This window comes from Alligator sinensis, unplaced genomic scaffold (genome assembly GCF_000455745.1).
Source record: "Alligator sinensis unplaced genomic scaffold, ASM45574v1 scaffold118_1, whole genome shotgun sequence".
In the NCBI taxonomy this organism is placed as follows: Eukaryota; Metazoa; Chordata; order Crocodylia; family Alligatoridae; genus Alligator; species Alligator sinensis.
Window position 1 is genome coordinate 2,483,322 of NW_005841850.1, and position 14,685 is coordinate 2,498,006.

The 14,685-nt window shown below is 55.3% G+C and overlaps 1 protein-coding gene across 1 annotated transcript in view; it reads right to left on the reverse strand.

Moving 5' to 3' along the window:
• Nucleotides 1-14,685, reverse strand: part of ACACA (acetyl-CoA carboxylase alpha) — a 159,055-nt gene that overhangs the window by 8,839 nt on the left and 135,531 nt on the right. Inside the window, exons 52-53 of the mRNA XM_025210303.1 lie at nt 9,541-9,695; nt 8,733-8,903 (exon numbers count right to left, since the gene is read on the reverse strand). Coding sequence (XP_025066088.1) covers nt 8,733-8,903; nt 9,541-9,695 — 326 coding nt within the window. The remainder of the gene's footprint in view (nt 1-8,732; nt 8,904-9,540; nt 9,696-14,685) is intronic.

Consider the following 14,685-nt stretch of genomic DNA (forward strand, 5'->3'; position numbering starts at 1 on the left):
AAGAAAAGAAACCACAGAAACCGACAACAAAATGATCAGATGAAAGAAGGCACCAGCTCAACTGCTGGAAACCCCACGGACCCGGGCAAGGGGAATTCGGTGCCAAGTTCTGCACGAAGGAACGGCAATCAGATGATGATGCACCAACACCTGGTGGGTGGTTTAATGCAGACATTCAGACCCGAAACACAACACGATCACTGCTCACCGCTCTCTCCTGTCTTTAGCCACCTGCTCAGGGGGCCCAGCAGGAGAGAGCAAGTGGGACGCACAACTGCCCCGCTTGCCTGGTCTGTGAGTGGTAAGATGACCTTCTAAGCTGGGGATGGGTGTCATCCTCGTACAGCGCATGCCTGCAAAACGCCAAGCACCCCAGGTGGTTGGTGCCGCCCCAATGCCTCTGGCTTAGCGCATGGTTTAAGGACAAGAGTCAATGCAAAAACAAACCTACATTTAGCTTCTGTATCCCGGAGGTTCATAAGGGGCCTTGGGGGACTGTTGTGCATGCCCAGAAGTGCTCTTCCTTAGCGCTCTCGTGAGTGCCAAACACTGCGCCACACAACCAGCTGGAGGTTGGTGTGCTCAGATGCTACCACTGGGTTGGGGCGCTGCACTGCAGGGTTTAAGCATGACAGGGCCACGTCCACCTGTGTAGCCTTCTCCGCCTGCGGCCTTTGGGCAGCAAGCTAGACGAATGATGCCGCGTAGCCAGCGAGTGCTGTCACTGCTCAAGATTTAGTAAGATCTGCCTCAAAACGACCAAAACAACAATTATTAAAAACCACCAGAGAGGTTTTACAGCCACGTAACAGGCTTGGACGGTCTCCAGTCCAACCGTATCTCATCAGTGAGGGCCATGGAGTTGGTTGGGACGAGCTCAGAAGACCTGGGTTCAGTTCCTGGTTCCACCAGAGCTTTCCCATGTAGCCTTGAAGGCTTCATGTCATCCACTCATGGGCACTTGGGCTTTTAGCTGGGCAGTTTTATTGCGAGCAAAACCTAGCCCTGCTGTCCAGGGCCACCTCTTGGCTCCGTGGGTGAGCTGGGCCAGGGAGGATGCGTTTCAGGCACCTCTTACATGGCCTAACACAGGAAGCAGAAAGGTTTTCTGAGCGCAGCACAGGCCCCTCTAATTGCTCCAGCTCCCCCATGTTTGAAGTTACAGCACTGACTACTTATTTCCAGCCCCTTCCTAAATCTCCATGTCCAAACAGCAGACAATAACTCTGCACTGTCTGCAAGCCGGCAGCTCCAGCAGTATCAAATACAATCCCATAACTCAAGATAAGTGACTTCTCCAAGGGAAACAAAAGAATTACATCACTCACTTATACTGTCGCTATGTCTCAAACGCCGCTGGCATTTCCTTTGCTTTTTGGGGGGAGGGGGAAGAAGAGAGGCAACAATGACGCTGCCTGAGTGCGGGAGGGAAAACTGCTTTTCCAGAGGAGAAGGGAAGGTGTGTGAGCATTTCTGCACTGGTAAGGGGTGCTGGCAAAGTCCTGCACAGGAACGGACAAACTACCGATAAAGGCTTCCACTCTCTAAAGGGCAAAACCGCCAGGGTGCACCCAGGTTCCTCTCTGCTCAGGGGGAACAGATGTCTGAAGGCTCAGTTCCCTCAGCGCTGCACTTCTCACCCCCAAAGTGCACAAACAGGAAGTCACTTATACGCACAGGTGCTGAACAGCATTATCTAGAAAGAAAGAGAGCGAGGGACTGTTTCGGAACGGTGTGCATTGCTGCAACATTGCAAACCGTTAAAACAGAACCGGCACTTCCATCTTCTTTCCCCCTCTGACCCCAGAGATGAAGGTGAAGAGCTTTCCATGGCCTGTAATAGACAGTGGGGGCAAAGGGGATTATTAATAGAGTGAAAAGGATTTTTATATGAATATTCATATGTATATATTTAGTCAGTGGGGGCAAATGAGATTATTAGTATCCTAATATAATAAAAGCCTTAGCCTGTCTGTCTGTCTGTCCATAACACTCTGGGCCAACTGTGCATACACTGCCAACAGGGTGGGCTTGCCCAGGCACAACTTTGCACCAGGGTTCAAGGGAGCGGGCGGATGTGGTCCCCCCACTGCCAACAGCCAGCAGGGAGGGGAGCAGGAAAGGGGGGGGGGAGGAAAGGGGGGGGGGGGGGTCACAGTGGTCTGCCACTGGAAGGGCCACAAGGGACTGGAGCTGCACCGGGTCAATCCCGGTGGGGGGCGGGCTGCACTCAGCCTGGGCCAAGTCATGGGGCCATGGGAGCCCAACGGCTCCCCCAGGGGGGTGGGTGGACGGCTCCCACTGCTGCATGCACTGCAGGGGAGCCAGGCGAGGGAGGGCCCATGCTGCCCCTTTGGCTCCCCCATGCCGCACCCCTGCACGAGCTACTGAGCTCTCGTTGCCCCACGACCCGGCCCGGCCGAGGCCCCAGTCATAGGTTCATAGATTCATAGATTGCAGAGTCGGAAGGGACCACAATGGATCATCGTGTCCGACCTCCTGCCCCTGGCAGGAAAGAGGACTGAGGTCAGATGACCCCAGCCAGGTGACTGTCAAGCCTCCTCTTGAAGACCTCTAAGTTAAGTGACCGCACCACCTCTCTTGGAAGCCCATTCCAGATCCTGGCCACACTTACTGTGAAAAATTTCTTCCTAATATCTAACCTAACTGCATTCATGGTGAATGCAGCCCAGCCAGACCGGGCCATGGCACACTCGGAGCCCGGCAGCTCCTCCAGAGGCCAGGGAGCCGGGGGGAGCATGTGGCCCCTGCTCTGGGCACAGGCAGGGGCAGCTGCAGCTGCGGACTCAGCTCCACCTCTGCTCCCTGCCTCACTGTGGCTGCTTTGACAGCGGTGCCATGCGAGTCCCACTGCTGGGTGGGCTAGACAGCAAGGTAAGTGTGTGTGGTGTGTGGCGCAGTGTGTGGTGGCATGTGTGGCTGGGTGGCGCTGTGTGAGGGTGGCGTGTGGCTGTGTATGTGCCTGGGTGTGTGTGGTGTGAGACGTGTGGCTGGGTGTTTGTAGTGTGTGGCATGTGGCTTGTGGCTGGGTGTGGGTGTGTGGCATGTGGAGCATGGCATGTGGCTGGGTGTGTGCAGCATGTGTAGCTCTGTGTGTGTGTGTGTGTGTGCTGTGTAGCACGTGGCTGGGTGTGTGGTGTGTGGCACATGGCTGGGTGTGCGCGGCATGTGGCTGGGCATGTGGCACATGGGTATATGGGGCACGTGGCTGGGTGTGTGCAGCATGTGTGGCTCTGGGTGGCACGTGTGGTTGGGCATGTGTGCGTGGGTGTGTGGCATGTGGATGTGGAGCATGTGGCTGGGCATGTGTGGCACATGACTGGCTGTGCGCAGCATGTGGCTCTGTGTGGAGGTGTGTGGCTGGGCATGTGGCACATGGGTATGTGGGGCACGTGGCTGGGTGGGTACAGCTCCATGTGGGGGTGGCACATGGCTGGGTACATACATGTTGCATGTGGCGTGTGCCTGGGTGAGTTTGTGGCATGTGTGGCTGGGCATGTGGGTGTGTGTGATGTGTGGCAGGGTGCATGTGTGACGTGTGGTTGGGGGTGTGTAGCATGTGGCTGGGGGGTGTGGCTTGGCATGTGGGGCACATATGGCTGGGCATGTGGTTTGGTTGTGGAGCATGTAGCTGGGTTCGTGGCGTGCGGCTGTGTGTGGTATGTGGCATGTGACGGTGTGGCATGTGGCAGGGTGTGTGGCAGGTGGGGTGTGGCATGTAGTTGGGTGCATGTGTGGTTGGACGTGGCTGGGTGTGTGTGAGTGGCATGTGGCTTGATGTGGATGTGTGGCATGTAGGGTGTGTCCAAGGCATGTGGCACATGGCTGGGTGTGGGTGTGCGACTTGTAGCTGGGTGTGTGGCATGTGGCTGGGTGTGTGGGGGGCGTGGGGCATGTAACTGGGTGTGTGCAGTATGCGGGGTGTGTGCAGTGTGCGGGGTCTGGCGAGCGGCTGGGTGTGCGGCATGTGGCTAGGTGTGTGGGTGTGTGGCTGGGCGTGGGGCAGGGTGTGTGCGTGTGGCGTGCATGTGTGATGTGGCAGGGTGTGTGGGGCGTGCATCTGCCATGTGGCTAGGTGCGTGCGTCTGCCATGTGGCACATGGCTGCGTGTTTGTGGCATATGATGTGGCTTGGTGGGTGTGGGGCACATGACTGGGTGTGGGTGTGACTTGTGGCTGGGTGTGGGTGTGTGGCATGTAGATGGGTGTGTGGCTAGGCGTGGAGCATGTGGCTGGGTGGTGTGTGGCAGAAGGCTGGGTGTGTCTGGTATGTGGCCAGGCATGTGTGTGCGCCATGTGGTGTGTGGCTGGGTGCGTGTGTGTGGCTAGGTGCGTTTGTGGGGCATGTGGCACGGTGCGTGGGTGGCGTGTGTGTGCGGCAAGTGGCTGGGTGTGCTATGGTGCTGGGTGTGTGGCATGTGTGGAGTCTGGCTGGGTGTGTAGCAGCTGGCTGGGTGTGCAGTGTGGCTGCATGTACGGTGTGATGTGTCTCTGTGTCATCTGGCTGGGTACGTGTGGCGCATGTGTGGCATGTGGTTGGGTGTGTGTGTGGCATGTGTGGCTGGGCACCATGGCTGGGTGTGTGTGTGTGTGTGGAGCATGGCTGGGTGTGTGCACACGTGACTGGGCGTGTGTGGCATGTGTGGCTGGGCATATGTGCCTGGGGGTGTGGCATGTGGGTGTGTGGGGCATGTAGCTGGATGTGTGTGACATGTGGCACATGGCTGGCTGTGTGGCTGGCTGTGGGGGGCATCTGGCTGAGTGTGTGTTCGTGGGTGTGTGGCTGAGTGTGTGCATGTGGCATGTAGCTGGGTGCGTGTGTGGCATGTGGCACATGGCTGGCTAGGTGTGTTTGTGCGTGGGGCATGTGTGGCTAGGTGTGTAGGGCTGGGTGTGTGGCATGCAGGACATGGCTGGGTGTGTGGCAGGGCACATGACGATGTGTGCGGCTGGGTGTGTGCATGGTGTCTGGCATGTGGCTGGGTGTGTGTGTGGCACATGGCTGAGTGCGTGTGTTTGTGTGTGTGGCTGCGTGTCTGGCGTGTGGCAGGGTGCCTGTGTGGCATGCGGTAGGGTCTGTGTGTGGCATGTGGCTGGGTGCATGAATGGCATGTGGCTGGGTGAGTGTGTGGGGCGTGTACCATGTGGCTGGGTGTGTGGCATGTGGCTGGGTGTGTGTATGTGGCGTGTGGGGCATGTGGCTGTGTGTGTGGCATGTGGCTGGCTGTGTGTGTGTATGTGGCATGTGGCTGGGTGCATGTGGTGTGTGTGGCTAAGTGCATGTGTGCCATGTGGCTGGACACATAGGTGGGTGTGGCATGTGACACGTGGCTGTGTGTGGTGTGTGGCTGTGTGTGGTGTGTGGCACGTGGCTGGCTATGTGTGGAGGGCGTGTGACGTGTGCGCTCAAGTGGCTGGGTGTGGTGTGTGGCTGGGTGTGTGTATGGCATCCAGCTGCATGTATGGTGTGGCTGCGTGTGTCTGTGTGGCATGTGGCTGGGTACATGTGGCATGTATGTAGCATGTGGCTCTGTGTGTGTAGGGTGTGGCGTGTGACGGTGCGTGGCACATGCCTGGTTGGATGTGGCACATGGCTGGTTACGTGTGTGGCATGTGGCACGTGGCTGTGACCATGTGTGGCATGTGGCTGGGTGTTATGTGGGGCATCTGGCAATTAGCTGTGTGTGTGTGGGGTGTGTAGCACATGACTGGGTGAGTGTGTGGCATGCGTGTGTGCATGGTGTGCCTGGGTGTGTGTGTGGCATGCCTGTGGCACTAGCATGCGTAGGGTGCTGCATGTGCGTGTGGCGTGTGACTGGGGGTGTGTGGTGTGTGGCTGGGCATGGAGCATGTGGCTAGGTGTGTGTGGCATGCGGTGATGTATGTGTGGCATGCCTGTGGCCCTGGCATGTGTGCGGTGCTGCGTGTGGGGGTGGCATGTGGCTGGGAGTGTGTGGTGTGTGGCGGTGTACGTGTGGCATGCCTGTGGCACTGGCGTGTGTGCAGTGCTGTGTATGGCTGGGGATGTGCGGTGTGTGGCTGTGTGTGTGTGGATGGGTGGGCGTGTGGTATGTGGCTGGTTGTGTGTGGCGTGTTACTGAGTGGGTAGGTGTGGCGTGTGGCATGTGGCTGAGTGTGGGGGTATCGTGTGGTTGTGTGTGTGGCTCAGTGTATGGCGTGTGGCTGGGTGTATCTCTGTGGCATGTGGCTGGGTGCGTGTGGCTGTCTGTGTGTGTATGGCATGTGGCTGGGTGGGTGTGTGCCTGGGTGGGTGTGGTGTGTGGCTGGGTGTGGGTGTGTGGCATGTGGCAATTGGCTGGGTGTCTGTGGCATGTGTGCGCGCATGGTGTGGCATGTGGCTGGATGTGTGGTGTGTGTGGCTGTGTGTGACAGCGTGTGGCATGTGGCACTTGGCTGTGTGTGGTGGCATGTGTGTGGTGCTGGCATGTGTGCAGTGCTGTGTGGGGGTGGCGTGTGGCTGGGTGTGCGGTGTGTGGCTGGGTGTGTCTGTATAGCATGTGGTTGGGTGCATGTGTGGCATGTGTCTGGGCGCGTAGCATGTGCCTGGGCATGTGGCTGTGTATGTATGTATGTGTGTGTGTGTGGCGTGTGGCACCTGGCTGGGTGGGTGCGTGGTGTGTGGCATGTGGGTGTGTGGGGCATGTGGCAATTGGCTGGGGGTGTGTGGGGGGGGCGTGGCACATGGCTGGGTGTGTGGTGTGTGTGAGGGCATGTGGCAACTGGCTGGGTGTGGGTGATGACACATGGCTGGGGGTGGCATGTGTGCATGGCACGTGGCTGGATGTGGCATGTGGCTGGGTGTGGGTGTGGCATGTAGCTGTGTGTGCCTGTGGTGCTGGCATGTGTGGTGTGTGGCTGGGTGTGTAGGGGGAGCAGTACACAGGGCTGGACACAAGGCGGGGAAGGGGGGAGGGTTTGAGCGTGGCTGGGCACGAAGTGGTGGCAGCGCGCCGTCCCTGCTGCCTGCCCGTCATTCTTGACGGGCAATTTGCTAGTATTATAATATCATATAAATACACATACACACGTTTATTTTTCTCTCTCTCTCTCTCTATATATATATATATGAGAGACACATATAAAGTGTGTGTGTGTGTCAGAGGAAAAAGGGATTTTTAGGCAGTAGGGGCAATGGGATTTACAAATATATTTATATATTATAACTGGGAAAAGGATTTTATACACACACACATACTATATATTTATGTGCATTTAGTCCACGAGGACAAAGGGGATGATTTTATATATATAACAACATAGGGAAAAAGGATTTGCATATAAAACCTATATATTTTAATCTATACCTAATATAGATAAAAATCCCTTTTTCTTGTTTGGGGGGGAGGTGTGTGTATATACACACACACACACACACACAGAGAGTGTATACATACAGTGTATACACAGACACGTGTGTGTATACATTGTATACACACACGTCTGTGTACATATATAACGTGTGTATATCGTTTGTGTGTATACACACACACATATATAAGTACACACATACACACACACTTGTATACCGCCCCCCCACCCCCGGGAACGGGTTTTATCTATATTATATATCGATTTTATACACAGATCCCGTTTCCCTTCGCTTTCTCTAGACCAGCGGTTTGCCGCCCCCCGGTCGCCCCTTGCATTGCAAGGTGAACTCCGTGCTTCTGGCAGGGGCCTGGGGACCGCTGCCCCCGCTGATCTCTGGGCACGGCGCGGCATGCAGCTTTCTCCGTGTTCGTTCCCACCAGTGAGCTGGAGAGGCCGCCCCGCCTTCCAGGATCAGAGGGGATTGTGTTTCCAGGACTCGTTCAGTCCATGGCCTGTGCGAAGCCTGCTGCTAAGGAGGTGGCTCACACCAGCTGTGGTGATGAACATGGCATTTCTTCTGCACTTCAACCAAAGTTCAAGCACTTGACAAATCTCAGCTCTTTGGGGGGCAGTTTCTCCACCCGCTCCCCACCCAGCACAGCCCCTCCCTGTTCCCTACGACTTCCTCAGGGCAGCACGTTTCCCTGAGCCAGCCCACGACTGGTACGGCTCCATTTCCATCAGCAGAACTTCTAGTGCCACCTTCCACATGAACTTCTGCCCAAGGCCCTGCAAGCCAAACACATCCTGGATCCACACTCAGCTACAACCAATGGACAGATGCCAGTCAAACTGGCGCCTCCCGCTCTGCGCGGCTGGGCTGATTTCACAAACACGCTGCCCTTTATTGCCGCATGGGTACTGCTACTTTTGCCCATTGCTGTACAAACCTGATGAGAAAAGCAACCTTGCTTGAGCAATTCCTTTCTCCAGAGTATTTCCCAGCTTTAACCTCAGCAGTGTAAGGGATGAAAGAGCTGGCAAAGCCCTTACAAGATGACAAAGGAAGGCATCAGCATGGGCAGCCAGCGAGAGGTTCTTTGAAACAGCGGCCAGCTACGAAACTCCTTGGCACCCACAGCCCCAGCACAGAGCCAGCCTTACCCTCAACCCTTCATCCCTGCACAACCACCTTGGGCCGTCCCTGTACCAGTCCTGGGCCAGCAGCCTTTTAGGAAGCATCTGCAATGCCTTTGACCTTGCCTCCCCTAGCCGCAAGTCTGCAGAGTCGGTGCCAAGGGGGATCTGGATTCGAACCTGGAACGAGCCGTGTCACGCCCAGGAAGGGGAGCAGCCCTACAACAAAGACTCTGCCCTTACCTTGACTGTCCCCTCGACTTCCACAAACCAGCGCCTCAGCATGGCCTGGATCTGCCCATCCGTCAGCTCAGGGTTGGCATCGTGGATCTTTTTCTTGACCACGTCTTCCAGCAGCAGGCGCCGCAACCTCCAGTAGAAGAAAGTCCGGGAGGTTTTCCACTCCAGAATGTCCTGAGCAAGGCACATGTGGGAAGGGGAGGACATGGGTGAGGGGGCAGAGCCAGCACCAGACCCAGCTCCCACTGGGCAAGACAGGATCCGTCCACTCTAGTGCTTCTTCTCTTGCCCCGCTGGCACAGGTCAGGCTGAGCACCGCAGCTAACAGGCCTGGAGTTTCCCAGATAGCTCCTCTACTGCAGTAGCTGCTAAAGCAGCTCTGGCCACGAGCAGAGAGCACCTCGCATTAGTATCTTTATACCTGCCCCTAAATGCAGAATTGGCCTGGAAAAGGAAGCTACAGGTGAGCTCCCTGGAACAGCAACTGGCTGGGGGCTCACAGCTGCAAACTACAGGGCCACAAGGCCACGTGGCCTAGGGAAATGCTGCTGGCCCACGGACTGGGAACACAGCTCCACACACTGCGTGGCAGCCAAGTGAACTATGGTCACGTGGCCCTGGGGACGGGCCCACTCAAGACCCCAGGGGGTGCAAGCTGCCTCAAGGCTGCTTCCTGCCAGTGCCTACTTAGGGCTCAGAGGCCTTCAAGCCATGGCTGCACTTGTCTCTCTCAGCCTGCGCCGATTCCCTTTGTTGCACGGAGTGTACAACCGGGTGACAGCGTCCAAGAGCGAGGAGCCAGTCTACTCACGGTGATGACAGCTTTCTCCTGCATGCGGCCTGGCGTGTCATGCAAGTCAGCAAACTGCACAGCCACCTGGTGATAGATGGGCGTCAGGAATTCCTCCCGCTCCTTCAGCTTCGTCTCCAGCTCCTTCCGCTCAGCCGGGCTGAGCTCCGGGGTGCCTGGAAGCAGACGGAAAGGCTTGGTAGAGACCCAGCAGGGTCAAACCAGAGATGCATGCAAACAGCGAGCGCTGCTCTCCAAGGAAACATTTTTAGTCCACCCAGGTCTTTAGATGACCCGGGACTTTCCAGCTCACAGCCCCACCCATGGCTGTTCTGCTCTGTTTTCTATCCCGGCTCCCTTCCCCTGCTGCTTCCAACTTCTCACTGTCTTCTGTAGCCACCCCGAGGCTGCATGGTCTGGAGGAGCTGGGAATTGGGAGGTCTGGGGCTCTAATCCCAGATCTGCGTGGAGCTGGGCTCAGCTACATCAATTCACTTCTGTGGGCCTCAGTTTTCCCACCTGTGAAATGAGGATAATGCTGCATTGCCCAGCTGCTCAGGATGCGTTAGATGACATTTGCAAAGTGAAAATTCAGATCATCACCCATGTATTCAGCTCCCTCCCCCCAAACTCTCACAGGGGTGGCAGCCTCTCAAAATGATGAAGTCCCAAGCCCAGGAGATTTCCTTAGCCTTCCCCATTGCATCTGTGGCTCAGCAGCCCCTGGGACTGCCTCTGGGCAGCACAGCTTTGCTAGTGCTTCTGCCACGCAGCATCACTGTGATCCCTGCCCAGGAGGAAGCTCCCCACAAGAGCAGCAGAACAGTAACGTCAAGTAGCGGAGCACTGGGATTTATGTAAACTCATGCATGACAGAGTTCAGAGGAGCCCTGTCCTTCCCCGAGAAGGGCCTGTTAAAATCACTCTTGAAAGCAACCAAGTCCCCCACACCTGAGCTCCTGAACCAGCTGCCACTCAGGCAGTGAGCTGAACACAGCCTTGGCACAAGCAGCTCCACAGAAGCTGCCTTAACCCTGTGTGCACCAAGCCATGGTGCAGAGCCATCTCTACTGGGAGCCCAATCACGTGGCACTCAACACTCGACCAAAATGTGGCAGTTCTTCTGCTCACACCCCCAGCAGGGCCCAAGCAACCCTGGTGCAATGTCATGGCCACTGCTACTGAGAAGTCAAATGGTAACCAGGTCTCCCTCAATGCACCGGGCGGATGCCAACACTCCTGTACAACAGAGCACCTCCTGTCCCACGGGATAAACATCAATGCAACCTTGCACCGCCCCGAGAGAGAGACACGCGTGATTACGTTCTCGGTGTGCCAACAACAAACCCAGGCACAAAGAGGTGAGTGAATAACAGAGGGCATCAGCAGCAGAGCCTGGAGTAAAAGGCAGAAGACTTGACTCTCAGTCCCCTTTTCCTGGCCAGTGGGCAGCACTCCTTTCCTTGCTATTGACTTGTACCTTGAATCTGGCTGTTACAGTGCTGCGCTTGCTATGAGCACCTCCACTGTAGCTTCCTTCAGTCCTTACGGTTTGTGAAGTGATGTCAGTGAGATTAAGTGTAATGAAACGTGATCATCTAGTGTTGGGTTTGGCACTGTAAGGGGCTGTTGGGCTGGAGAGAAAGAAGAGGATGGCTCACCACACTTCCTCCTCAAGTTGTGCCCTATCTATTCCTTCACTTTCAAAGACCAGTTTCAAAGATGGTCGGTCTGGAAGTGCATCAAGGAGCTGGAGCGCGGGCGTGAGCACAGCCTGGTTAGCATCAGCACCGTGGACAGAAGCAAACGGACCCGACTGCAAGGCTACAACTAGCTTTGGATCAGGCCCGTACAAAGTTCGGTGGCCGGACAGTCCTTGCTACACACGGGAAGTCGGCACTTCTGTAGAAGTTTCCCCGTCAGATCATCATTGGGCTCCATCTCACACACCTACAACCACCCACACGCACACAGGCATACAAACACATGTACGCTGACACACGCAGGCAGGCAGGCGCACGCAGACCGATCAGGATAGTTTCAGCAGTTGCTCCACAGAGATCCCTTTTCAGCTGAGAGACCACTTTTTAGGTGGCCTCTGATGCAAGTCTTTTCCGTGCTGTCAGACGCTAGTGGCGCTGCTTCAATTAAGGCTAGCTGTGTTTTATGGCTGCAGGATTAAAAAAGAATAATAATTTCTGTGCCCCGACCTCCCCCCCAGGTTTTCATGGCAGTACCTGCACTTAAGCCAGCAACACTCATGCATTTGAGCCTCTGTGCCACTCTCTTGTTGTACAGCAAACCAGCTAGGCCCAGTAATGATTTAGGTGAGATTAACAAATATGTCAATGTCTATTTTCTGCTTAATTTAAAAGCAGCGTCTATAAAGATTTTTGACTTCTGAACCCTGTTCTCCTGAAAGAAAGAAGGTAACGATGAGGAGGGGGGGGGATAAAGAGTGATTATCCTATCATTGATCGTTTGTCAGAAGCATTTCTTATTCACTGGACTATTGTAAAAAGCTAAGCTCTCGATCAATCCTGTAAGCTCCCTGTACAATTAAATATCTTGGAATGGTTTTCTTTCTTTTTGAGCCAGATCTCAAGGCCTCGGGGTTTTGTAGCAAGCCTGGGGTTTATTTATTTATTTCCCAGAGAAAGGAGCCTCCATCCGAGAACCATAACCTGGCCAGGAGGGCGATTAAAAACCAGAGACAAGTGATTCTCTTGCTCCAGAGAAACAGTGGATCATCCCAGCTATTTAATCACAGAGTTAACTTTGGAGTCCTAAGAGCATTAAGATGCTTCCATGCACAGGGATATCTCCCAGCAGATGCATAAACGAAGGCAGCAACATTACGATACTGCTGTATTTAAATACCCACCCTTAGAGCACCATGGCTTTTGGTGGAGCAGGCAGTGATGGTCACAAAGCCCTTGTCTACACAGCAAAGCTCTTGCCAACGAAGTAAAGGTTTTAACCAAAAGCCCCACTATGCTCATGCCCTAAGGGGGTTCCAAGGGGGTCAGGGGAGGAGAGGATAATACAGGATGAACCTCCTGGGACAAGATGCCCTTCCAGGAGCCTCTCATATGATGCACTGGGCACAGCCAACAGAGGAAGGTGAGATGCACAGCATTTTAAAAAAGCAAAAACATTGTTAGACAGGAGGTTGTGATCCCCGCGTGGTGGCAGAGGCTGCAGGACACTAGCCACCCCCAGAGCTGGAGACCATTTGTTCACCCCCGTTTGGTTCAGTGCCACGAAGCTGCGAACGGCAGTTCTGGCTCCAGCGTGTAGTTTGCTTTACCGGTTGGGAAGGTGGCATCTACGCAGGCCCATGTACAGCGCTGCTGCGGGCTGGGCGTGCAAAGACCTTAGCCTCGTTTCTGCCCTCTGCTTCCTCACAGCAGTGAACAACACGTCAAGGCTTTCTAGCTCTGCCGCATGAGCTGGCTCCTCCAGTGACAACACCCGGGTCTTCAAAGGAGGGACCTTCTTCCTGGTATGCTCAGCACAATGCAACCGCATCCCCCAACTCAGACTTCACGGGATAACGCTAACAAACCACCACGCACAGCCGCCACTAACTATGCAAGTCCTTTCCCCTGCGAGTGCAAGGGGGAAGCATGGCACCAACCCAGCCTTTCTCCGCTGCACTGCTTTATATCCTGGGCGCGTGCTTTATATCCTGCAATCACCACAACCAGAGAAGTTGCCCTCCCTGTGCAGACTAATGGAAAAGCCATGGCAATAAATCCAGAGGGAGCCCTATCCCATGAAGCGCCCTGCTACTGAATAGCAATTTATACTGCCTTCCAAAAGTTAAGGGAAGGGATTGTGACAGGCAAAGCCACGTCGGGACTATTTTGATTTGTGCCCCATTAAGCAAAGAACCTCTTCTGGAGCAGCAAGCCGGTGCGCCGCCTGCTCCCTCCCATGCATACGACTCACAGAAGAGAGCCATGACAGGCGCGGTGTCCTGTAGTGATTACAACCTGCGAGAGTGTCAGGGCTCGGGTTGCCTTTAATAAAGTTCCTGCCAGACAGAAATGGCTCAGCGGGGTCATGAATCACGGCTTCCCATAACATTTAGTAGCAAAGTGCAGTTTTTTGGGGGGGGGGTTTTAAATATGACCACTTTAACAGGTTAGACAAAATGACTTCGAGAAATGTTATTCTAGCTTCTCTCTGACTGCAGAAAGCCGGGCAGCTTCTGAATCAAGTTGATGGTTTATGGCACCTAAAGCTGTGAATATGCGGGATCTGCTCCTCCAGCCTCAGTGCACAACCGTGCGCAGCTGAAGCGCCTCTGCCGGCCTTACGCCGCCTCTCCCAATACACCAGCAGAGCCACAGGCAAGAGGCCAGTCTCCAGCGACCTCGCTGCACCGCCACTTCATGTTGCCAGAGCAGGGAACGGTGATTTTGGTGTAAATGAGACTTGGGCCCACGACACCATCATAAATAGACCAGCGCCATCGCTACCAGGCGACAGCAATGTCACCAGGCCAAAGGGGGCCTCCGCTCAGCAAAGCCCCCCACGCAGGGGCAAGCTGCGCCTCTTCAGTTCATCAGCGCTTGTCTTCTGTCCAAAGTTAACTGAACCCCAGGAGGCCTGGGGGGGAATCGCTGGCTGCTGAGCGATACCCAGAGGCAGGCTCTGGCCCTGTCCAGCCCCTGTCTGTCAGCAGCCAGGCCTTAGCGTAACCCGAGACAACATTTGCTTTGGCTCCTGAATTCCAGCCAGTTTCCTACGTGAACAGTTACCTGGCAAACCAGCTCAGGCCCATGACTTTTCAAGGTGGCTTGTACAACACAGCATCAGTCGCCTGCCTTCCCCACAGGAGCTGGCATTACATTTGGGGGGGGTCCCGGGCAGCGAGTACGGTGCTGTCTCCTCTCTTCTCCCACCTACACACAAGGTCACCACCCCCAACAAATGCCAGGGCTCCTTTCTTGGAAAATCAGCTCTGCTGTCTCTGGAGTAGCACTGACAACCTTGCGAGCTGGCCTACCTGAGTGCTGCACGTCCACAGGTCACTGTGGAGGTGAGGAAGAACAATGTCTCCGCGCAATAAGGCATTTAAGCCCGTTCTCAAGGCCATCCCTGTCCAACAAAGCGCTTCAGTCCCACCGAGGCTTATGCTTAAGTGCTCTGCTGAAC